Source organism: Xenopus laevis, chromosome 7S (genome assembly GCF_017654675.1).
Source record: "Xenopus laevis strain J_2021 chromosome 7S, Xenopus_laevis_v10.1, whole genome shotgun sequence".
NCBI lineage: Eukaryota > Metazoa > Chordata > Amphibia > Anura > Pipidae > Xenopus > Xenopus laevis.
Window position 1 is genome coordinate 1106889 of NC_054384.1, and position 26147 is coordinate 1133035.

Genomic DNA, 26147 nt, shown 5'->3' on the forward strand with positions numbered 1-26147 from the left:
ATTTACAGTCAGAACAATTGCCAGTCAACTGAATCACATGGATCTAGTGGTTTGAGGGAGCAGAGGAGAATGGGGCCACACTGGGTTCTAGGCCACAAAGTATAGAGGCGTATGATGAGTTGCTGATGGCTCACCGAACACTGAATCATTTAAAGGAAAACTATACCCCCAAAATGAACAGAGATCACCTGACCAGAAATACTGCAGCTCTAACTGTAACAGGAAGAGATCACCTGACCAGAAATACTATAGCTCTAACTGTAACAGGAAGAGATCACCTGACCAGAAATACTGCAGCTCTAATTGTAACCAGAAGAGATCATCTGACCAGAAATACTGCAGCTCTAACTGTAACAGGAAGAGATCAACTGACCAGAAATACTGCAGCTCTAACTGTAAGAGGAAGAGATCACCTGACCAGAAACACTACAGCTCTAATTGTAACCGGAAGAGATCACCTGACCAGAAATACTGCAGCTCTAACTGTAACAGGAAGAAATCAACTGACCAGAAATACTACAGCTCTAACTGTAACAGGAAGAGATCACCTGACCAGAAATACTGCAGCTCTAACTGTAACAGGAAGAGATCACCTGACCAGAAATACTGCAGCTCTAACTGTAACAGGAAGAGATCACCTGACCAGAAATACTACAGCTCTAATTGTTACCGGAAGAGATCACCTGACCAGAAATACTGCAGCTCTAACTGTAACAGTAAGGGGTTACCTGACCAGAAATACTACAGCTCTAACTGTAACAGGAAGAGATCACCTGACCAGAAATACTGCAGCTCTAACTGTAACAGGAAGATATCACCTGACCAGAAATACTGCAGCTCTAACTGTAACAGGAAGAGATCACCTGACCAGAAATACTGCAGCTCTAACTGTAACAGGAAGAGATCACCTGACCAGAAATACCGCAGCTCTAACTGTAACAGGAAGAAGTGTTGAAGCAAAAGACATGTGACCAAACAAGTATGGTTTGTTGGTATGTTCTGAATCGTACAATCCCAGGGGACGGCCCTTATTTTTTAAAATGGCAATTTTCTATGTATGATTACCCAATGGCACATACAACTAGAAAAGTATATTATTATGAAAATGGTTTATTTACATGAAGCAAAAGTTTTACATATGAGCCGTTTTATGCAATATATCTTTATAGAGACCTATGTTGTTCGGGGTTATAGTTTTCCTTTAAGAGTTAGTATATACAAAAATATAACCAAAAATACTATGTGATATGTACTGGCTGGTGTGAATGCCCAGTCTGTGGCACCGGCTTTGGTCAAACTACAACACCCATCAGCCCCGCAACACACAGTGGTTTCACTCCAGCTGGAAACTGTACTCTTCTCTCCCCTGGGACTACAAGAGCTGGCACCATGGATTTCATACAAGTCCAGCAACTGTTCCATTAAGCTGACATTTCATTGGTGGTTGGGCTTCTGTCCCACCGTAAGTATAAAAGTGTGTAAGTCATTAAAACAGAGCAAATCCAGTGCCAGGAACACAGTGATTCACCCCGAGTGTAAACAATATATAAACATTTAAAAAAAAGTTCCAAAAAAGGGAAGAAAAAAAAAATAAGTTAAGATGATGAAAATTTGGGCAAATGAAAGTCTGGGTAGGAAGTGCAGATACGGACGCCTGGCGACAGAAATACGTTGGCAAATGGTTTGAACTAAACTGGCATTTCATTATACGGGAACCAAATTCTGACCGAGTTACGCAACACATTCAGCAAAAATTTTAAAAAAAACACAACTTTTTTTTGTACGTAATAAAAAAAAACCTAAATGGCTAGGATTCCTCTATGAGCAAAAACACATAATGTAGTGGAAATAAATCTGTCTTTTCCTTACATATATATATATTACTGATATATCCGCATCCCAGGAGAGGCGCATATACATATATATATATATATATATATATATATATATATATATATATATATATCTTAACACAACGGGGTGCTTTTTGTACAGTGTATGGGACGGGGGGAGGGATCAGACCATGGCACGATAAGGACCTTGCATTTTCAAGAACTGAATGATGAATGACGGGCCCCCAGCGACAATCTGGGGGGGAAGGTGGCTGAGCGGACAGTTCTCAATACTCATGATGGACAGTTTGCTGCACAGAGCGAGCTCAAAGGGGAGGCTGTGTAAATTGGGGTTATCGTTCAGATACAGCTCCTCCAAATTCTCCAGTGTACCTGTAGGAAAGGGAACAACATTACAGCCACATTATCAGATCCAAATATCATGTTAATCAAGCAAAATTAACTTTAAATGGATACTGTCATAGGAAAAAAAAATTCAAAATGAATCAGTTAATAGTGCTGCTCCAGCAGAATTCTGCACTGAAATCCATTTATCAAAAAAACAAACAGATTTTTTTATAATCAATTTTGAAATCTGACATGGGGCTAGACATATTGTCAATTTCCCAGCTGCCCCCAGTCATGTGACTTGTGCTCTGATAAACTTCAGTCACTCTTTACTGCTGTACTGCAAGTTGGAGTGTTATCACCCCACCCCCAGCAGCCAAACAAAAGAACAATGGGAAGGTAACCAGATAACAGCTCCCTAACACAAGATAACAGCTGCCTGGTAGATCTAAGAACAACACTCAATAGTAAAATCCCATGTCTCACTGAGACACATTCAGTTACATTGAGAAGGAAAAACACCAGCCTGCCAGAAAGCATTTCTCTCCTAAAGTGCAGGCACAAGTCACATGACTGGAGGCAGCTGGGAAATTGACAAAATGTCTAGCCCCATGTCAGATTTCAAAATTGATTATGAAAATAATCTGTTTGCTCTTTTGAGAAATGGATTTCAGTGCAGAATTCTGCTGGCGTAGCACTATTTACTGATGTGTTTTGAAAAAAAACATGTTTTCCGATGACAGGATCCCTTTAATTACACTGTAAAAAATGTTTGAATCTTGTTTCCTTCTGTCTGGGAATTAATAATTATAGCAAGCAGGATTGTTGTTACATTTCACTTACAATTCACTCTACATATAACTATAATCTTGGCCATAAACCACACTTCTTTTCGGCACAGATACAGACAGGCATTGTAAGCAGCAGTCCTGTCCTTCTTTATGGCAGCTGAGATTCTAGCTATCTGTATAACAGAACATTCTGTCCCAGTGGCTGCACAGATCCTATCTGATCCCCATTGTAAGCAGCAGTCCTGTCCTGCTTTATGGCAGCTGAGATTCTAGCTATCTGTATAACAGAACATTCTGTCCCAGTGGCTGCACAGATCCTATCTGATCCCCATTGTAAGCAGCAGTCCTGTCCTGCTTTATGGCAGCTGAGATTCTAGCTATCTGTATAACAGAACATTCTGTCCCAGTGGCTGCACAGATCCTATCTGATCCCCATTGTAAGCAGCATTCCTGTCCTGCTTTATGGCAGCTGAGATTCTAGCTATCTGTATAACAGAACATTATGTCCCAGTGGCTGCACAGATCCTATCTGATCCCCATTGTAAGCAGCATTCCTGTCCTGCTTTATGGCAGCTGAGATTCTAGCTATCTGTATAACAGAGCATTCTGTCCCAGTGGCTGCACAGATCCTATCTGATCCCCATTGTAAGCAGCAGTCCTGTCCTGCTTTATGGCAGCTGAGATTCTAGCTATCTGTATAACAGAACATTCTGTCCCAGTGGCTGCACAGATCCTATCTGATCCCCATTGTAAGCAGCAGTCCTGTCCTGCTTTATGGCAGCTGAGATTCTAGCTATCTGTATAACAGAACATTCTGTCCCAGTGGCTGCACAGATCCTATCTGATCCCCATTGTAAGCAGCATTCCTGTCCTGCTTTATGGCAGCTGAGATTCTAGCTATCTGTATAACAGAACATTATGTCCCAGTGGCTGCACAGATCCTATCTGATCCCCATTGTAAGCAGCATTCCTGTCCTGCTTTATGGCAGCTGAGATTCTAGCTATCTGTATAACAGAGCATTCTGTCCCAGTGGCTGCACAGATCCTATCTGATCCCCATTGTAAGCAGCAGTCCTGTCCTGCTTTATGGCAGCTGAGATTCTAGCTATCTGTATAACAGAACATTCTGTCCCAGTGGCAGCACAGATCCTATCTGATCCCCATTGTAAGCAGCAGTCCTGTCCTGCTTTATGGCAGCTGAGATTCTAGCTATCTGTATAACAGAACATTCTGTCCCAGTGGCTGCACAGATCCTATCTGATCCCCATTGTAAGCAGCAGTCCTGTCCTGCTTTATGGCAGCTGAGATTCTAGCTATCTGTATAACAGAACATTCTGTCCCAGTGGCTGCACAGATCCTATCTGATCCCCATTGTAAGCAGCAGTCCTGTCCTGCTTTATGGCAGCTGAGATTCTAGCTATCTGTATAACAGAGCATTCTGTCCCAGTGGCTGCACAGATCCTATCTGATCCCCATTGTAAGCAGCAGTCCTGTCCTGCTTTATGGCAGCTGAGATTCTAGCTATCTGTATAACAGAACATTCTGCCCCAGTGGCTGCACAGATCCTATCTGATCCCCATTGTAAGCAGCAGTCCTGCCCTGCTTTATGGCAGCTGAGATTCTAGCTATCTGTATAACAGAACATTCTGTCCCAGTGGCTGCACAGATCTGATCCCCATTGTAAGCAGCAGTCCTGTCCGGCTTTATGGCAGCTGAGATTCTAGCTATCTGTATAACAGAACATTCTGTCCCAGTGGCTGCACAGATCCTATCTGATCCCCATTGTAAGCAGCAGTCCTGTCCTGCTTTATGGCAGCTGAGATTCTAGCTATCTGTATAACAGAACATTCTGTCCCAGTGGCTGCACAGATCCTATCTGATCCCCATTGTAAGCAGCAGTCCTGTCCTGCTTTATGGCAGCTGAAATTCTAGCTATCTGTATAACAGAACATTCTGTCCCAGTGGCTGCACAGATCCTATCTGATCCCCATTGTAAGCAGCAGTCCTGCCCTGCTTTATGGCAGCTGAGATTCTAGCTATCTGTATAACAGAACATTCTGTCCCAGTGGCTGCACAGATCCTATCTGATCCCCATTGTAAGCAGCAGTCCTGCCCTGCTTTATGGCAGCTGAGATTCTAGCTATCTGTATAACAGAACATTCTGTCCCAGTGGCTGCACAGATCCTATCTGATCCCCATTGTAAGCAGCAGTCCTGCCCTGCTTTATGGCAGCTGAGATTCTAGCTATCTGTATAACAGAACATTCTGTCCCAGTGGCTGCACAGAACCTATCTGATTCCCCATTGGAAGCAGCAGTCGTGCCCTGCTTTATGGCCGAGATTCTAGCCTGCATTATAGCCTCCATGTAATTCTGGAAAGAGTTGATAAGAGATATACTGACGGTTATATTTTGCTTTTCTTGGGGCACTTGGCACTTCATTAAATTAGGACTCCTATGCTCTCTCTGTTTAAGAGCTACACTTAAATAAGTCATGGGTCAGAATGGGATACCCACCTATTTCTTCTGGAAGATGGGTGAGGAGGTTTTCCCCAAGGCCAAGGTGCGTGAGATTGGTGAGGTGGCCGATTCCTCTGGGTAACGTGGTTAACTGGTTATTAGTGAGGACCAATTTCTTTACGTAAAAGAAGGAAACAGAAAAGAGCACATAGTGACTGAAGGAACGAGAAAGACAATGCACGAGTAGACAACACAATGCCTATGCCTGGGTATGGGAGCCATTATGAGCAAAGGACAGGAGGGTTCACATTCTGGAATGGCCCCTCGGAATTGCATTGGGAGTTAATGTTTGTAATGGCGTACACTGTATTTAATAATCACAATATTCTCCTACAGGCACAAAGCTCTAATGCACAAAGTCTTCCCCATCCCTGTGGTACCTGCAGATCCTTGAGATAGGCAATTTCATTAGGCAGGGACTCCAGCTTGTTCTCTTCAAGGTCCAGTTCTCTCAGCTTGCGCAGGTTCCCAATACCGTGTGGCAGCTTCTTCAGGAGGTTGTTGGAGAGAATGAGAACCTGAACATAAGAAAAAAGAAGAGAAGATAATTGGCTGATGCCAGAGTTTTGTACCAAGTATAGTTCTAACACTAGTTTCCATAAAATGAGTTAGGGAGAAAGACAGTGGCATCCCCCGAAATTGTGCTGATTACGGCTATTCTGTTGGTTTGATGCCAAGGTGCCAGTCTTACCTCTATAGAGACAAGGCCAGATACATCCTCGGGAATCTTTGTTAATTGATTAGTAGCCAGATTTAATTCCACCATACTTGTCCAGGTTCCAAAATCCAGGGGGAGAGAAGTCAGCTGATTGTCCTGAAATCGGAAAAGTAAATAGAGATAAATATAAAGACAAGTGGGGAGGCAAATTGGAGAGACCACTTTTTGGAACTCATTAAGCAAAGAAAAATCAGTGATGCTATGGCAAGGAGACTCACCTTCATGTTCAGCTTACTCAATACTTTCGCTCTTGAAAAGATTCCAAATGGGATCTTGTTAATGCGATTGTGCTCCATGTTGAGGGAGTAAATAGAGGAGAACTGGGAGGGCCCCCCCACTGGGTAAGACTGGAAACAGTTTCGGGCCAGGGTTAAGCTGTTCACTTTCACTAGGCTGGAGAGAAGCCCCTAGAGGGGAAATGCACATGGTAAGGACAGACTCCAATGGAAATGAGCATACATGCATAAACCAATCAGAATGACTGTATATTATATATGTGCCAGCAATTGTTGTACTGCTGTTACTCACACTTACAAGGGCCACCCTGGAAATATCCCATCAAAATTGTGTTGTTTCTCTTATTCATTTTACAGACTTTCATACGTTCAATAATTGCTTTACTTTAGTAGATATAAAAATAAATTTTTAACATATTAACTTGCCCTGCATATGTCTCCCCCCAAACGACTAGCCTGATTCTTAGATTTACCCAACAATGCACAGCAAACTGTATTTAAACTGCATTTAATCCAACAGATCTGCCATGCAAAACTACACTATATGGTGGAAAGTAGTGAAACCCCCTGTGTGTCCATCTCATTTCCAGCCCTAGGGGGTTAATAAGCAGTTGCCCCTCTCTTTGCTGCTATAATTGCCCTGGTGCTTCTGGGAAGGGTCCCACTAGACCAGTGATCCCCAACCAGTAGCTTGTGAGTAACATTTTTCTCTCAAACCCCTTGGATGTTGCTCTCAGTGGCCTCAAAGCAGGTGCTTATTCTTGAATTCCAGGCTTGGAGGCAAGTTTTGGTTGTATAAAAACCAGGTGCACTGCCAAACAGAGTCTCAATGTGGTTTGACAATCCACATTGGGGCTACTAAATGGCCAATCACAGCACTTATTTGGCACCCCAGAAACATTTTTCATTCCAACTCCTTTTACTTCTGAATGTTGCTCACCGATTCTTAAGGTTGGAGATCCCTGCACTAGATGTTGGAACATTGTTGCTGGGAGTTTCCTCCATTCAGCCACAAAAGCATTAGTGAGGTTGGACACTGATATTGGGGATCAGGCCGACAGTTGGGGTTCCAGTTCATCCCACAGGGGTTCAGTTTGGTTGAGGTCTCAGTGCAGTCAGGTTCTTCCCATCTCAGCAAACCCATTCTGTAGGGACCTGGCACTGTGCATGGGGGGCATTATTGTGCATGAGGGCATTATGCTGCATATGTCAGGATATAGTGGGGTGCTACACACTGAATGTGGCCATAGAGAGACTGTGTTTATTTGGCATGCTCTGTATTGCTTGTCTGTCTATTCAGGACTCTTCTAATTATCCTGCATGTTTGCTCAAACAAGTACCTGGTTTCTACGCTTGGTTAACCGAGATTAGAGAGAGTTACACCACTGAGCACCGGTATAGAAAGGAAAACTTAGATAATGAGGCACAATTTATTGAAACACATTCAATTCTGCATTACTATCTGTCACTGTGGCAAACGCTATCTTTCTGTTGGATGAGCTTAGGCTATTTCAGGTTTATTTGCCCTAGAAATAAGGGCTGGTGCCATTCCAAACAGATATTTTGTAAACTCACACTTTGGCTTCATATGATATAAAAACATTAATTGGCAGATTAGCACGAAGGTCATTAAACCATCATAGGACACATTACATGGCAGAAGCAGACAGCTGAGGGTGATCAGGTCTACAAGAAGTCCAAAATCCCTTCCCTTAATAAATGCAGGGAAAGCCGTCATATAAAATATGTATCCCCCCCCCCAACTCCACATGTAACCCCACCTAGAACCAAAACTTAGTGGTTTAACTTTTACTCGGGAACATGTCTAATCGTACAAATTGTTCTATTTACAGTAAACAGTGATTACTGCAAGCAGAACTTGCCAATTAGGGACCCAAAACTATTTAACAGGGCATTTGTGGGCACTAAGAGCATCAGGTTGATGGGAATGAACCAGACATCACCAGGACAAATGTATGGTACAAAACAGTCTAAGAGCCCTAAAAACTGGGTATGACAGCAAATAAATGAAGGAACAGCCTCAGTCAGTTGCTTACACTCAGCCGCAGTCAGCTATTTGAGCATTCACACTCACTGCTACTACGTCAGTATTAGCATGGCAACTCATCACCGGCTGTGCCAGGTGCCGCACACTTCTTTTACCCCACCATTAACATTGAACTAAACAACCCGGACTCGGAATTGAACCTGGGTCTCTAGTGTCACAGTCCCATCAATTAACCTGTGAGCTAAGCCCTTCTCTATTCAAAGAATAAGAGTTTGTCATGGCCTGCCCTTTGCTAATTGGAATAACAATGACAGGGCCCTCTATAATACACATTTATCTTGTGTACACATGGGCAAACAAGAAGTTTGTGGTACCAATGTGGGATCTATAAAACCTCGGGGGCATGTACAATATAAAGGGGTGCTGGAATATTTGTACACGAGCATAGAACATTTTGCAGCTGGAGGCACTATTGTACTAAAGCTCCCAGAGTGATGCCCAATTCTTACCTCTGGCAAAGTGGAAATATTGTTATTTTCCAGATTGAGCTCGTCCAGCTCGCTGCACTTGGATAAGGATCGGGGTACGGCAGACAGTCTGTTATATCGCAGGCCGAGACGACTCAGGCTGGACAGGTTTCCTATAGGATGGAAAGTCAGGGAGTTATATTGCTGCATCATAACACATACAAGCAGAACAGATTGGGGGTAGCTACACTGATATTCACTATCCGCACATGCTATACCGACTAATACAACAGCACCCCCATGGCCAAAGCAGTTACTCCTATACAATAGATATAAATTGACTGTATGCCCGTCAGATTAGAAGCAGGTATATATGTGCTGGAGGATCTGTGCTGGGGTAGATGTTGGTTAGTTACAGCACTTGGCAGACATCTGCATTCAGCACTTATTAAATATGAACGAGTCGGCCAGGGAATAGATTAATGGTGTGAAACACTTAAGTCACCAGACGGTCTCAGACATGAAGTAAGGCCAAGCCTCCCCATGGAACTGACATCAGCCTCGATCATCTCAGTGCAGGGAGTAAATCTGCTCTGAATATCTGAGTTGGGAGTAGTGAGCACTAATGGGTTTCCTGCTCTCAGTTTGTGCACTAGAAAAGCTCATATATAGTGTATATTGTCCCTGCCCGTCATGTATCTGTGTTGTACTGAATACTGGGCATACACAATGCAGTCCTCAGAATCCAGAAAGGGCACACACTTGTTTCTACCAAAGCGTGACCAGCAAGCTCCCAAACACTGGAAAAAACAAGTGGGCAACCCTTAGAGTAGTACCCTATGATAGATGCTTGGGCGGCAGCCCAGTGGGTGTGTTCCCCCCCCCCGGGTACTTCCGTTACAGGTAGGTTAATTGGCTCCTAATATAACTGACACTAGTGTGTGTGTGACAGGGACCTTAGATTGTAAGCTCACTGGGGCTAATGGAAATGCGATAGGAGCCTTAGATTGTAAACTCACTGGGGCAAGGACTGTTAGGAAATGGGATAGGAAGATGAAATTAGAAGGTGACTGGGGCTGATGGGAATAGGATAGGGACCTTAGATTGTAAGCTCACTGGAGCAGGGCAGATGGGAATGATGTATAATACCTGTAGAGCACTGCAGAATGGAGCTATATAAACTATAGTGGTGTGTATGGAGGTTCTGTTTATCTATGACACGATATACCGGGGGTCCCCAACTTTTCTTTACCAGTGAGCCACATTCAAACATAAAAAGAGTTGGGGAGCAACACAAGCATGAAAAAGTTCCTGGGGTGCCAAATATATGCTATGATTGGCCATTTGGTAAACCCTATGTGGACTGGCAGCTACAGGCGGCTCGGTTTGGCAGTTTTATGCACCAAAACTTGCCAGGACTTCAATAAGCAACTGCATTGTGGCCACTGGAAACAACATCCATGGGGTTGGTGAGGAACATGTTGCCCGTGAGCCATTGGTTGGGGATCACTGTGATACCGAGTAACTACAAGTGAGAAGTGCAAAGAACTGGATTGGCTGGGAAGAATACTGATGAGAGCAGAACAGGAGCAGAGGGTAAGTGCTGAGAGCAGATGCAGAGAAAATCTCAATATTTGCTCATTCTCAGCCCTCTGGAGTCTAATCAGCCCCCATGTTCCTCCTCCTTAACATTGAGCTCAAGCACTTGATGATGTGACTTGCGGCTACTGTACAAATCCCTCACTGGTTTTATTTATATATATATATATATATATATATATATATATATATATATATATATATATATATATATATATATATATATATATATATATCTCCTTTACTTTTCTCTGTGTGTGCTTTGGTCAAAGTAATGTATGTTCTTAATGTATGGACCAGCACACCAGGTTTTCAAGTGTTCAAATTTCCTTTATTTCCATAACACTCGTGCATCCAACGTTTCGGCCCGCATTGGGGCCTTTATCAAGGATATTTGAAGGATATATATATATATATATATATATATATATATATATATATATATATATATATATATATATATATATATATATATATTTCTGCAGGCAATAGTGATGCTGGTTTCACTATATTACAAACAACGGCCTGTTGTGTAGGGACAGTTCCTTAAAACAGGAGGGAACATTCCAGCAAGCTCGATGCTGTGTCTTAGCATTGGGGCTCACTTTGGCAACTGCCCTAAATGCCCCTTTAGCAGTTTGATGCATGACACTCTTGCCCCCCCCCCAGCACATTACCTATTGTGTCTGGCAGGTCCAGGAGCTCATTGTGCTGCAGGTCGAGGTTGGTGATCTGGGTGCAGTTGCCGATCTCCTTGGGAAGGTGCTCCAGCTGATTGTGAGCCACATCCAGTGTAATCAGGTTACACAACTCCCCTAGAAAAAGCACAAAGAAATGAATAAACCACAAGCACACAATGGCCGGTCACAACATGGCTGTTTCAGTAGCTGGGCGTGTTCTCCAATGCTGCATCATTGTGATATTTGTGGGTTTGACCCCCCCCAGCACCATATGAGAGGTACAGGGACCCACAGCCCGATAACACTCATAGAAAAGCTAAATCTGTGCCTCAAATCAGAGATTAAATCTCAAATAAAAAGATCAAGGATTATTGTCAGTAATAATAATCTGTTAATATCATCTTCCTTGCATAATAATGTTTCCTCTCTCTGCCCATCTGTCAGGGTGATCAGCAAAGCTTGGGAATCCCTGCACAGCGTCACTTAATTCTGTCAATAAACATAATGTGCTCCCCCTTTATACAGCAGGGTACCACATGGTGCCACATCCCTTCGCTTTACCCTGTGCCTCTGGCCAGCAGAATAAAGGGAAAAAATAAATCTCACAATAATGTATGAATGTAAGTGGGAGCCTAGGGAGTCCCCAATTCTTTTCTGCTCCACATTAAAAATGCTTGAGCGACTTTAGGACAAGCTTTGTTTTATGATGCTCTATAGGCAGAATTATAGACAATAGACCACACAAGGGAAGACAACCTGGGTCATCATGAGCTGGAAATAGAGGGGTTGCTACCTATGAATAGACAATAGAATGCAGTCCTGAGATTCTGAGCCTCTCTGGCAGCAAAGAGTTGCAGTAATGACAGATTTGATGGCACCGCTCTGTGTCCCTAACTGCTGAATAAGAGACTGTGAGAGCGTCAGACCTTTGGGCAGACTGTAGCTGTGTTGCAGCCAGTACGGAGGCTTCTTGGTGCTCTTTCCATGATTCCCTGCACTACTAATGAGCACTTCTAACCCTATGGCTGATTCAGACAGAACACACACAGGTAACTGCCAAACAGTTAGTGTTTTTTTTTTTGTTGTTGTTGTTTTCAAAAGAATACAGGGAACTGGATCTGCCACATAGTTTAGTGGTGGCGGCACCTTGGAGCTAAGAAAACAGGCTGGGAGTCTTTCATCAGGTGATCCACAGGCTTTAGCACCCGAAAGGTCTTATTCACATAGAACCTTCCATTCCGGCTGGCACCTTACATAAACAAGTACTGCCTTCCTGCCCACACTAGTCACCAGCCTGGCACACACCCAATGTCACTATACAGGAGAATAAAGGCTATGGGTACATGGGACTATACAGCAAGGGAGGGGCTTCACTCCAACCTATTTACTCATAATATCCCACATGCAGTTATATGCAGCCAGCACCTACTATATGTGCCAGAAAATAACTGGGCACCATTATGCACTAGATCCCATCTATATGTTACGTTAATGGTCTCCCTGGGGATTGCTCCACAGAGCATTTATTGGGGAATTCAAAAATGAACAGACAGCACAGAAGGAGATGAATGGGTCAGCCAGCATCTTGTTTGGGGTGCTGGACGTGGAAAGAGTTGTCAGAAAAGGCAGGTCTAAGCCCAGATTTCCTCTAAATAGCAATATATATTTACAAATAAACTCCATATCTGTACAGAATGCAGGTGGGGGTTGTTTATATGGAGTTCACTATTTGTAAGGTATGTATAGGCTTATTCTGCCCCTTTAACTGTAAGCAAAATTTTATTTTCCCCAGCTGAAAAAAGAATGATAAGATATAGGGAAGGCTTTCCTAATGAAAGTATTGAGGTGCCAGAAGGTACAGCAAGCCCTCGCTATTGAAGGGCCACAGAATGTACGGTGCAGATTAAAGGGCCAGCTCTGCTTACCAATTTCCGCAGGCAGGTGTTTGATCTTGTTCTCCCGTATGCTCAACATGGTGAGCTTCGGCAGCATTTTGAGGTCCTTCTCCACCGCGGTAATGCGGTTGAACCGTAAAAACAGCGTGGTGAGAGAACTCAGCCTGTAGACGACGGGCGGGATCTCCCGCAGCTTGTTGTGCCGCAAGTCCAGCATGCACAGCTTCTTTAAGTTATCCAGGGAGTCGGGAAGGCTAGTCAGGGAGTTCTCGCTAAGGGCCAACTTGACCAAGTTCACAAGGTTGCCCACCTCGGCCGGCAGGGACTGCAGCTTGTTTCCGTATAAATACAGTTCTGTGATCTGCGTCAGGTCTTTAATGGAAACTGGAAGCATGTGTATGGACTTCTTGGCCAGATCCAAGCGAGTGGAGTTCTCCTCCCGGCACTTGCTCAGTTCTTTGATCACCTCGGCGTTGCTGGCTTTTTTACGCATCCCTGACGCAGGGTTTGCCCGTTTAATGGTATTGTCCAGTGAAAATGCCACACCTGCCTGGGCTCCAACGGGGTCTCGCTTACCCTCTTTGGCATCTTTCACTTTGCTCTTAAGGTCCTTGTCTTTACTCTCCTTCACCGGCCCCACGGCTTTGGCTTCCTTCTCTCTCTCTTTAGTGCCGGAGCTCACCTTGGGCTCCTTATCTTTTCCTGCACTACTGCTCATGGTGACAGCCGGCAAGTCAGGTACCTCATGAACTTTGTCCCGATTCAGTGTTAGACCCAACAGATCCAAAATCCTTTTCCACTGGAAATTTGACTTTTGCTACATAGTGGTCCGATGTGGCCTTCTGCAACCCACAAACTGTCATCAGGGCCAGTGGCAATTGTGCCTCATTAGTGATCCTGCACAGAGGAAAGGGAAAGAGTTAGAATGCAAACAGCAAAACTATTGGGGTCTCGTGCACTTTATCACTAAAGGGGAACTAAGACTAAGCACAATGAAAGGGGGGACACAGTCATACACCCCTATGTTAAATGTGGCCCTGCCCAGGGGGTCTGTTATTTCAGCGGGCGCAGACAGCACTGCCATTGACTTGAAGGGCCATGCCAGAAATGACGGTTGGCACCAGTGGGGGGTTGCTAAACAACAGGTATTCCAATGAAAGATCTTTACAAGTACAAAATAAACATTAGTTCCTTGTTGCCCTGGTGTAAATAAAGTCACCATGTTTCTGGGAATAGCTGAGCGTTTGACATAAATCATTTCTGTGATACAAGTCTCGCCGCTCCCTCTGGTATTTACACCCTAACACTGCCGCCTGCACCCACCCTGATTATACAAAACACGGCTAAAGGCTAATTAGGAGGGTGAGTGTAAATAAGTGCAAGGAGCTGCACCAAACCAGAACGGGCAAAGCCCAGGAATCAGAAACATGTTGCCTAAACCAACAAGACGAGCCCCCCCCCCCCAGGCTGCACCCAAACAGGCACAGTAACAGGGGCCCACGAGGGATCCAGCACTCCTTGCTCAGCAGAGAGGAAACAGCTGCCTGCCGCAGCCTGCAGGACTTTCATCTCGTTCCGCAAAGGAATTCAGAATGTACTTTAAGGAAACCTTGCGCTGTTGTACGTTACTCTTCCTTATAGAAAGACATAGGGGTGCACCATATTAACCCACCATAGGGGGCGCACTTCTATGCACTAAAAACCCCGTTCCAGTACAGAAACAGATCATATAATCACTGCAAAACCTACAGTACTCACACTGCTTATATTAACTCTTTCCGTGCCAGACAGATCTGCACTAGGATTTCTCTCCTTTGGTGGGGAAATAGCACCAAGTGGAAAAAAAACCCCAGAGGAAAAGAATATCATATAGGGCAGACAGTAAAGAGTTAACAGGATGGTTTATTTGATTCCCCCGGAGCACTAATGTGGCACTAATGTATTCTAGTGGTGGCAGATTGGCACAGAACCCCACATTAACCTCATGTGCCCAATAGGGGCCCTGTCATTTAATATCCTGTAAGTGCCGTTACATCTGTGGCTAAAAGCAGTTCTGTAGAGCAGAGTTCTGTCCAAAGAACTATACAGGAGACTGTCTTGTTGGCAGTATCTCTGGATCAGCACCAAAAAGCTCATAGCAGCATCACGTATCCTTTAGAGTTGAAGGTACACATATTTGCCTCTGTTTTAAAGGGCATGTAAAGGCAAAAAAATAAAATCCCATTTTTACTTTCATTAATGAAAAAGAAACCTATCTCCAATATAATTAAAAAATATGTACCTTTTTTATAAGAAACCTGAATGTATGCAGTGAAATTCTCCCTTTATTTACTGCTGTGGATAGGAATTGTCAGACGGTCCCTAACTGCTCTGCAGGGAAACAATCATACTTATGTACAGCAGGGGGAGCCCCCGCCTTACTTCCCAGCCATGCAGAACTCAAGCAGCTTTGTTTGTTTCCCTGTAGAGCAGTCGGCGACTGTGTAGAGATTTGTATTGGATTTTATTTTTGCCTTTACATCCCCTTTACTGTTTCCAACTCCAGCTGCAGGGACAAAGATCATGGAGCCAGATTTAAACAGATAAACTGGGATTCTATTTGGAGGATTATTTTGCTGCAGCCACTGGTTCTGCAGAGTTGGAGAAAGTTTGTATTAAACAATACAAAAACTATAAAATCCACATTAGATTACATGACAACACAGGAGCCAGTGCAGTCTGTATATTCTGATTATTAATCAGTCTTGTGTATCGGCTTCTGGCAGATATTATTTGACTTGTGCTGATTTGATCATTTATGACGATCCCTAAGCAGCCCAGATCACACTGAGCATGTGCACAGTCTTGGTCTTGCAAAGATGTATAACAAAGTTACAAGATGGTGACCCCCTGTGGCCAAATTGAAAGCATAAATCATTTGTTTGATTAGGCTTGTGGTGCAGTAAGTTCATGTTTATGTTTAGTATACAAAATACAGCATTTCTAGACTTATTCTATCTTACACTTTACTTCCCCTTTAATAAGCTTTGTGCTGGTTACTTGATGATACTTATGGTACACTGTAGATTTGGGAAGCTTTTATCGTGTGTCCACATTACACTGCTGAATTTGCAGTTCTGCTTCTGTGTGTTCTTCCCAAATCTATAACGTAACACTATCATGTATCCATGAGTCTGTTCAGTTTACATTAATACCAGACTCAGTATGTTATTAACAGTTGTGATTCTGATCCAGAGCAGTTGGAGCAGAACCACACGTCTGTGGTCACAAGCAGTCAGATGAAACAGGGGAAGAGCGCCAAATGAATGTGACAGTGTAACACAACTGGAGGGCCATGGCAGGAGATCAGGTAGGTTAAAGTCAATCAGAACCATATCTAAGTTGCACAAATATATTCAGACTTTCAAGATTTAACCCCTTCTCTCCCCATTATAGTGCAATATCTTCTCTGCCATTCTTAGGCCATAGCAAGCAATGACAGCACGTAGAGTAACCAATCAGAACACACAGAGTCCCACAACATTGGCCAATCATCTCCACTGACATTGAACCAATGAAGGTCTCTAAACACAAGGGCAAAATGAGTGTAAGACCCATTAATGTCACTTCAACCCCTGCAGGTCCCCCTCTGGAACCCGTGCCCCCCACACACCATGATAAGTCTCTCTCTGGCTCACAGGAGCAGCTGAAGGGGCCACAGAGAGGAAGTCCAGTGGCCAGAGATGGTGGCTCACAAGCCCACTGTGTGCCTTTCATCATGGGATATGGATGAGTGACTTGTACTGGGGTGTATGAGTCACAATATGAATTCTACACACACACTGTCCCCCATGTACCCCAATATAAATACACACACTGTCCCTATGGGACCAGACTGTAAATTATATCCTTATAATACACAAAAGCCATGAATATCTTGTAAATTATATCCTTATAAACGGTGAGTAGTGATGTCATCAGTTATAAACGGTGAGTAGTGATGTCATTTCTGTCACATGACTCACTAAAACTTGTGTATTATAATAAATAAAGTACCCCCAGTTGTAAAATATGAGGATATTTGAAGTTACCTCGGAGTTCCATGACCTGTATAAAAACACTCGGCCTTCGGCCTCGTACTTTTATATGGTCATGAAACTCCTCGGTAACTTATAATATCCTTATATTTTACAAGAGGGGGTACTTTATTCACTATATAATTATATGGTCTCCTGTGCCCCCCATGAACTGATCAGACTGAGGGGCCCGTGTAACACAACTCTATTTAGCGCCCCATAATCTCACGTCTCCCCCACACACTAGGACTTGCACTTCTTGGGCAGCACATTCCAGGAGGAGGAGAAACACTGATGTAACCCACAGAGCTTACAATCTAAATACCACCCCCACAGTATCCCCCTCTTTCTTACACACTGACAGTAGCACAACTCCCATGACACACAGCGCGGCAGTAACACTCAGAGTCTCTGTCTCTCTCTCTCAGTCTCTGTCTCTCTCTCAGTCTCTGTGTCTCTATCTCAGTCTCTGTGTGTCTCTCTCTCTCAGTCTCTGTGTGTCTCTCTCTCTCAGTCTCTGTGTGTCTCTCTCTCTCAGTCTCTGTGTGTCTCTCTCTCAGTCTCTCTCTCAGTCTCTGTGTCTCTCTCTCAGTCTCTGTGTGTCTCTCTCTGTCTCTGTGTGTCTCTCTCTCAGTCTCTGTGTGTCTCTCTCTCAGTCTCTGTGTGTCTCTCTCTCAGTCTCTGTGTCTCTCTCTGTGTCTCTCTCTCAGTCTCTGTGTCTCTCTCTCAGTCTCTGTGTCTCTCTCAGTCTCTGTGTGTCTCTCTCTCAGTCTCTGTGTCTCTCTCTCAGTCTCTCTCTCAGTCTCTGTGTCTCTCTCTCAGTCTCTCTCTCAGTCTCTGTGTCTCTCTCTCAGTCTCTGTGTCTCTCTCTCAGTCTCTGTGTCTCTCAGTCTCTGTGTCTCTCTCTCAGTCTCTGTGTGTCTCTCTCTCAGTCTCTGTGTGTCTCTCTCTCAGTCTCTGTGTGTCTCTCTCTCAGTCTCTGTGTTTCTCTCTCAGTCTCTCTCTCAGTCTCTGTGTCTCTCTCTCAGTCTCTGTGTCTCTCTCTGTGTCTCTCTCTCAGTCTCTCTCTCAGTCTCTGTGTCTCTCTCTCAGTCTCTCTCTCAGTCTCTGTGTCTCTCTCAGTCTCTGTGTCTCTCTCTCAGTCTCTGTGTCTCTCAGTCTCTGTGTCTCTCTCTCAGTCTCTGTGTGTCTCTCTCTCAGTCTCTGTGTGTCTCTCTCTCAGTCTCTGTGTGTCTCTCTCTCAGTCTCTGTGTGTCTCTCTCTCAGTCTCTGTGTTTCTCTCTCAGTCTCTCTCTCAGTCTCTGTGTCTCTCTCTCAGTCTCTGTGTCTCTCTCTGTGTCTCTCTCTCAGTCTCTGTGTCTCTCTCAGTCTCTGTGTCTCTCTCAGTCTCTGTGTCTCTCTCTCAGTCTCTGTGTCTCTCTCTCAGTCTCTGTCTCTCTCTCTCAGTCTCTGTGTCTCTCAGTCTCTGTGTCTCTCTCTCAGTCTCTGTCTCTCTCTCTCTCAGTCTCTGTGTCTCTCTCTCAGTCTCTGTGTCTCTCTCTCAGTCTCTGTGTCTCTCTCTCAGTCTCTGTGTCTCTCTCTCAGTCTCTGTGTCTCTCTCTCAGTCTCTGTGTCTCTCTCAGTCTCTGTGTCTCTCTCTCAGTCTCTGTGTCTCTCAGTCTCTGTGTCTCTCTCTCAGTCTCTGTGTCTCTCAGTCTCTGTGTCTCTCAGTCTCTGTGTCTCTCTCTCAGTCTCTGTGTGTGTCTCTCTCTCAGTCTCTGTGTGTCTCTCTCTCAGTCTCTGTGTCTCTCTCTCAGTCTCTGTGTCTCTCTCTCAGTCTCTGTGTCTCTCTCTCAGTCTCTGTGTCTCTCTCTCAGTCTCTGTGTCTCTCTCTCAGTCTCTGTGTCTCTCTCTCAGTCTCTGTGTGTCTCTCTCAGTCTCTGTGTCTCTCTCTCAGTCTCTGTGTCTCTCTCTCAGTCTCTGTGTCTCTCTCTCAGTCTCTGTCTCTCTCTCTCAGTCTCTGTGTCTCTCTCTTAGTCTATGTGTCTCTCTCTCAGTCTCTGTGTCTTTCAGTCTGTGTCGGCGGAAGGAGTAAAACACAGAGTCAGAACTTTGGGCCCAGGGACAAGGAAACGGTGTATATTCGGGCCCGGATGTGTCTGAGGTAAATTCTGAGGAACAGAAGGACCGAGAGTTTGGAGCCGTGACCCCTCCCCGTTAGGCCTCTATGTGCCTGGATCCCGGGCCCGCCCTGCACGTACCGTCCAGCTGTTGCTGTTATTCCGCTCTCCGTCTCTCCACTCTGCGCGCCGCCGCCATCTTCCTCCTCCTCCGCGCCAGCCCCGCCCTCCTGTCACATGAGCAGCCGCTGCCCCGCCCCGAGGAGGAAGGCAAAGAAGACAGGCTCTTTCGTCACAAGGAGTGACCCAATGACACAGTAGGGCGGCACGTGGAACTCGGCCTCGGCGCGCAGCCTACATATCCCACAATTCTTCGCGGCGGGGCACGCTCCTACGTGCGACGTCATTGGTTGCTAGGTAACGTGTCTGCTTTAGTGAAAAAAGAGAAAAAGAACTGACCCATATAATTGCACCTTCCCATCCAAATACAAAACTCCGGTGAAGCCAATTAATAAAACATAACCTTTAATAATTAATTAAAACAAGTCTAGAAAACACAATTAAAAATATGGTTAGGTGTAGGGGGCTGATTAACACAGCACCTATGGGTTCAAAGAGACGTGTGCCAACAGCACTTAAGTCATTTACAGATACGGTTGGAAATCGTTGTGGTGAAATTTAGGCATGTAGGCCACGCATTATTTCTAATAGCCACAACCAGGAAACAACCCGTACCCCACCAACCCCTTCATCCACTTGAGGATCTCTCCCGTTGTGGTATTAGGTTTTTAGGATTGTAAGCAAAGGCCAGATAGCGCAAACATCAAGATACTTGAACTAATAGTGCCAGACCCACGGATAAATGTTTACTCAGTGCCAAACCCACCCCTTCACCCACTTGAGAAGCCCTCCCTCGTGGTATTGGGTCGGATGAACAAAACCAGATGACAAACTCTGGAATACTTTGTTGCTGCAGAGATTGATAGTGCTATATTGCTTCAGTATCTAAATTGTATCGAGCAAAGTAACAACCCGCGGATCATTTAAATATCCAACCCCTTCACCCACATTGATCACCTCCCGATCCGTATTAACCCTGTGGAGCAAATCTGTGTCCCTATCAGACGCCTGCCTAACCAAAACTAAAAATGCGCCTGACGCGCGTTTCACCCGCCAAGTTGCGGGCTTTGTCAAAGGCTAAGAAACAGACCGGTGTTGCACCTCTATTTACCACCGCGGAAGAGCCAGTAACCGTTCGAATTCGGCCAATCGGAGGGCTGCACTACCCTCTGTAGCACGGGAGCCAATCTACTTGCTATACGTCATAGTGAGGCGGAGTCATGTCGAAAACTGAAGACCGCCTCCTATGGCTGATTGACTATTGCGCAGGCTGTATAGTTACAGCGGCTTAAAGCGCAACAATTTATTATAGCTGAGTAGGAACATTTATCCAAAGTAAATGACAAAGTCATTGTAGCCAAATTATTGCAGCCAAACAGGTAGCATATGTAACCTTTGCAAACTCGCCCATTTCTCATTACTTCGAGTTCTATGGATCTGTTATTTGTCCAATCAGAAACGTGTCAGTATTCGATAATACAGAGAATATTTAAACCACATCCACTGGTCATATAGCTAATAGACAGCTTATCAATATGCAGACAAAGGGAGGTATATGTATGTAATCTCCTTTGTCAATATGCCTGCATGTATGTTTGTACCAAGTATGGTGTGGGGAAATACTGTATAATGTCGATATTGGCATACCCCAATATATGATACGTCCTAATTTATAGATATCGTAAGCTGCTAAATGAATATATTCATAGTGATACTCTCGTTGAGGCCGTTAGGGCTCAGTGCATTCATTAGAAATATCCATTCACTTTCTCTGGATAAGAGAGCTGAGTCTAGGTCACCCCCTCTTATACCAAGGGAAATTTTTGAAAGACCCGTTGCTTTTAAGCCAGAACTCGAGTGATTGTGGACTTCCAAAAAATGTCGGCTGACTGGTGGTAGCTTCTTGTTGGCTTGCAATAAATCCAGGGCATTATTAATACTATGGATATGTTCCATCAATCTGTTCTTGAAAGCACGAATTGTTTTCCCAATGTATATTTTCTTGCAAGGACAAGTTAACATATATACAACATTATTGGTGCTGCATGTAAAGTGATGACTAATCTTGTGTCTCTTACCAAATCTATCAACTACCTGTTTCTGATTATGCATGTATACACAGACTTTACATTTACCACATGCAAAAGTCCCATTCACAGACAACTGAGATTGTTTGGAAAAATGACTTTTAACCAGCCGGTCTCTGAGATTCGGCGCCCGTCGACGACAGGTTAATGGTCGTGGGCCCACTATCGTGGAGAGAACCGGGTCAGTGTGCAAAATGTGCCAATGTTTCTTCAAAACTGAGTCTATAGTTGGCCATTGTTTGCAGTATGTTCCAATAAACCTGATAGGTTGATCAGTATTCTGTGAATTACGTTTGTTGGCATCCAGGAGAGAGTTTCTAGGGGTCTTAATTGCTCTGGCATAAGCTTGATTAATCACATTCTGCGAATATCCCCTCTGTATAAGACGTTCAGTCAATTCACTAGCTCTCTTACGGAACAAAATGGTGTCAGAGCAATTCCGTCTTAATCTCAGAAATTCACCTACTGGAATGCCTTTCTTAGTGGACATGGGGTGATGACTTTGGAAATGAAGGATGGAGTTAGTTGCAGTAGCTTTACGGTACAGATCAGTGCCAATAGTGCCATCTTCCCTAATCGTGATCGTGATATCCAGGAAATCAATACTCACCTTACTAATGGTATGTGTGAGTTTGATATTAAGATGGTTAGTATTAAGACATTGTAGGAATTTACTCAGATCCTCACTAGTACCAGTCCAAAAGAATATCAGGTCGTCAATGTAGCGAAACCAATAAGATATGTATTTAGTATAATGTGCCATATGATCACCAAAGACACTATTGGCCTCCCACCAACCCATGAAGAGGTTGGCATATGTGGGGGCGAAGGCTGCACCCATAGCTACACCCCTAATTTGTAGATAATACTTATCGTTGAACACAAAAAAATTATGATTCAAACAGAAATCGGTGAGATCTGCCATAAAATCTATAAATTGCCCGTCCCAGTTGGACTCCGTCTCCATGAAATATCGTATTGCTTGCAAACCCTGTTTGTGGGAAATGGAAGAGTACAAAGATTCGACATCACATCCCACTATATAGGTGTCATTGTCCACCTTCACTTCCACCAATTTCTTAAGTAAATCCCCAGTATCTTTAATGTATGAGGGAAGAGTAATTACAAATTTGCGCAATTTTATATCGATAAATTGACTCGCCCTTTCACACATGTTCCCATTACCTGATACAATTGGTCTGCCGGGAGGTTTTGTAAGGCTTTTGTGTATCTTGGGGAGCATGTAAAAGGTTGGGGTCACTGATATGTCATTATGTAATGCTTTTGACTCTGTTGTGGTAATGAGTCCAGTTTGTAAACCATCTGCAATCAGATTATTATAAAGATGCCTGAACTCCGTCGTCGGATCATTCGGTAATTTACGGTAACATGCCGCATCATTTAGTTGTTTTAATGCCTCCGTGAGATAAATAACACGTGGCCACAAGACAATATTGCCCCCTTTATCAGAGGGTTTTATGATTACATCCTGCCAAGAGGATATTTGTTGTATAGCGAGTCTTTCCTCATGATTAAGGTTGTCATGACCCTGACTGGGTATGTTCATAAAGTCACGCATAACTAATTCACCAAAGGTGATAACTGCCGTACTTGTATTTTTTGGGGGCATAAATTTACTTTTTGTTTTGAACGGCCTGCTCAGGTCGTTACATTCAGCCAACAAATCCGTTAGCTCAGATACTGCTTGATCAAAAGCTACCTGCTCAGTGGTGACATCAATTACATGATGTGACAGGTCATAAGGGTTAGTTGGATCAGGGGTAACCATCAAGGGGTTGACTAGTCCTATTTCGTTATGGTTAGAGCCTTGGTGAAAATATTTTCTCAACAACAACTTGCGGCAGAACAAGAATAGATCCCAGAGAACGTGTCTGCTTTACCTGGATTAAGTCGGAATTCGGCGTCTGTAAGGCCGGGAGAGGCTGGAAACGGGGGCAACGGGAACGGCTCAGAAGCGACGAGAAGAGTCAGAGCCGGTGGGTGAGGGACACGGTAATTGCTGAGGTGCATCGGGCAGAGGACTGATGTGAATGTGATAGGGACCTTAGATTGTAAGCTCACTGGGGCAGGGACTGATGGGAATGTGATAGGGATCTTAGATTGTAAGCTCACTGGGGCAGGGACTGATGGGAATGTGATAGGGACCTTAGATTGTAAGCTCACTGGGGCAGGGACTGATGGGAATGTGATAGGGACCTTAGATTGTAAGCTCACTGGGGCAGGCTCTGATGGGAATGTGATAGGGACCTTAGATTGTAAACTCACTGGGGCAGGGACTGATGGGAATGTGATAGGGACCTTAGATTGTAAGCTCACTGGGGCAGGGACTGATGGGAATGTGATAGGGACCTTAGATTGTAAGCTCACTGGGGCAGGGACTGATGGGAATGTGATAGGGACCTTAGATTGTAAGCTCACTGGGGCAGGGACTGATGGGAATGTGATAGGAACCTTAGATTGTAAGCTCACTGGGGCAGGGACTGATGGGAATGTGATAGGGACCTTAGATTGTAAACTCACTGGGGCAGGGACTGATGGGAATGTGATAGGGACCTTAGATTGTAAGCTCACTGGGGCAGGGACTGATGGGAATGTGATAGGGACCTTAGATTGTAAACTCACCGGGGCAGGGACTGATGGGAATGTGATAGGGACCTTAGATTGTAAGCTCACTAGGGCAGGGACTGATGGGAATGTGATAGGGACCTTAGATTGTAAGCTCACTGGGGCAGGGACTGATGGGAATGTGATAGGGACCTTAGATTGTAAACTCACTGGGGCAGGGACTGATGGGAATGTGATAGGGACCTTAGATTGTAAGCTCACTGGGGCAGGGACTGATGGGAATGTGATAGGGACCTTAGATTGTAAGCTCACTGGGGCAGGGACTGATGGGAATGTGATAGGGACCTTAGATTGTAAACTCACTGGGGCAGGGACTGATGGGAATGTGATAGGGACCTTAGATTGTAAACTCACTGGGGCAGGGACTGATGGGAATGTGATAGGGACCTTAGATTGTAAACTCACTGGGGCAGGGACTGATGGGAATGTGATAGGGACCTTAGATTGTAAGCTCACTGGGGCAGGGACTGATGGGAATGTGATAGGGACCTTAGATTGTAAGCTCACTGGGGCAGGGACTGATGGGAATGGACTGATGGGAATGTGATAGGGACCTTAGATTGTAAGCTCACCGGGGCAGGGACTGATGGGAATGTGATAGGGACCTTAGATTGTAAACTCACCGGGGCAGGGACTGATGGGAATGTGATAGGGACCTTAGATTGTAAGCTCACCGGGGCAGGGACTGATGGGAATGTGATAGGGACCTTAGATTGTAAGCTCACTGGGGCAGGGACTGATGGGAATGTGATAGGGACCTTAGATTGTAAGCTCACTGGGGCAGGGACTGATGGGAATGTGATAGGGACCTTAGATTGTAAACTCACTGGGGCAGGGACTGATGGGAATGTGATAGGGACCTTAGATTGTAAGCTCACCGGGGCAGGGACTGATGGGAATGTGATAGGGACCTTAGATTGTAAGCTCACCGGGGCAGGGACTGATGGGAATGTGATAGGGACCTTAGATTGTAAGCTCACTGGGGCAGGGACTGATGGGAATGTGATAGGGACCTTAGATTGTAAGCTCACTGGGGCAGGGACTGATGGGAATGTGATAGGGACCTTAGATTGTAAGCTCACTGGGGCAGGGACTGATGGGAATGTGATGAGGACTTTAGATTGTAAGCTCTCTGGGGCAGGGACTGATGGGAATGTGATAAGGACTTTAGATTGTAAGCTCACTGGGGCAGGGACTGATGGGAATGTGATAAGGACTTTAGATTGTAAGCTCACTGGCACTCTTCTAGCACATGTGACACCTTTTAAAATGTCGTTTTGTGACCCCTAGAAGCAGAGGAAAATGCCTGAGGTGAAATCAATGTTCCGGGAAGTGCTGCCCAAACAAGGTACAGACCCGAAATCTGCCATAGGCAGTTAAAGGGGTTGAGCAGCATGTGGCCATTGTGTGTATATTTACATTTTATAATATGATTGGCTTTTATTATGTTGTGTTTCCTTACATTGTTTTTATCATCTTTACACAGGGCAGCTGTGTGTGGAGGATGTTCCCACAATGGTGCTGTGCAAACCCAAAATCTTGCCTCTGAAATCTGTTACCCTAGAAAAACTGGAGAAGATGCAGAGAGAGGCCCAGGAGGCGATTCGTCGGCAAGAAGCAGTACAGAGTGACCCGCCCCCCGGCCCAGAGTGACTGCCAGGATCGAGCAGAGATAGAACCGCCGGGATCGAGCAGAGATAGAACCGCCGGGATAGAGCTGCTTCTCAACTGCCTCTACATCTCTGCAGCTTCCACCAACACATGAGTATTAGAGACTAGAGCAGCAGCTCCAGGGGAAATGTATTCGTCTTCGGTGCTGCCACATTACAAAAAACTCCTTGAATTGGAACATGAGGATATACAGTACCTTTATACTTATATTGTATACTTTATACAGTAATTCCTACACTCATGCTACTTACACTGTTTATCAGCCACTCATTTTATATTGATTCCCAGTCATTTGTAGCACATTACTTTTATTGTATTAAAATGTTAAAAAGCACCATGTACTTTCCACTTTCTATACAGTCCCTATTGTATCCTTC

The 26147-nt window shown here is 44.6% G+C and overlaps 2 protein-coding genes and 1 non-coding gene across 3 annotated transcripts; 1 reads left to right on the top strand and 2 right to left on the bottom strand.

The window, feature by feature from the left end:
• Nucleotides 1-1094: 1094 nt before the first annotated feature.
• Nucleotides 1095-19439, bottom strand: shoc2.S (SHOC2 leucine-rich repeat scaffold protein S homeolog). The gene is given in 9 exon segments (NM_001086881.1): nucleotides 1095-2225; nucleotides 5487-5604; nucleotides 5870-6007; nucleotides 6181-6303; nucleotides 6426-6614; nucleotides 8961-9091; nucleotides 11195-11332; nucleotides 13123-13989; nucleotides 19388-19439. Coding segments are annotated over 8 exon segments (1734 nt in total). The 5' UTR covers nucleotides 13811-13989; nucleotides 19388-19439; the 3' UTR covers nucleotides 1095-2016.
• On the bottom strand, nucleotides 8504-8579 carry LOC121396711. Its single transcript, XR_005963150.1, has one exon. It is a non-coding gene; the product is annotated as a small nucleolar RNA U6-53/MBII-28 (small nucleolar RNA).
• A 2510-nt stretch (nucleotides 19440-21949) lies between the features above and the next one.
• On the top strand, nucleotides 21950-26104 carry LOC121396342 (BBSome-interacting protein 1-like). Its single transcript, XM_041571179.1, has 3 exons — nucleotides 21950-22099; nucleotides 23330-23450; nucleotides 25586-26104. The coding sequence occupies exons 1-3, from the start codon at nucleotides 21950-21952 to the stop codon at nucleotides 25750-25752; spliced, it is 438 nt and encodes a 145-aa protein (XP_041427113.1). The 3' UTR covers nucleotides 25753-26104.
• Nucleotides 26105-26147: the final 43 nt, after the last annotated feature.

Excerpts from the sequence above, each read along its gene's own strand:
- LOC121396342 (XM_041571179.1), top strand. The coding sequence starts at position 21,950 with ATGACTTTGGAAATGAAGGATGGAGTTAGTTGCAGTAGCTTTACGGTA. Across the intron at positions 22,100-23,329 it reads GTGAGTTTGATATTAAGATG|ATCCCAGAGAACGTGTCTGC; the intron begins GTTAGTATTAAG and ends GAACAAGAATAG. Across the intron at positions 23,451-25,585 it reads GACGAGAAGAGTCAGAGCCG|GGCAGCTGTGTGTGGAGGAT; the intron begins GTGGGTGAGGGA and ends ATCTTTACACAG.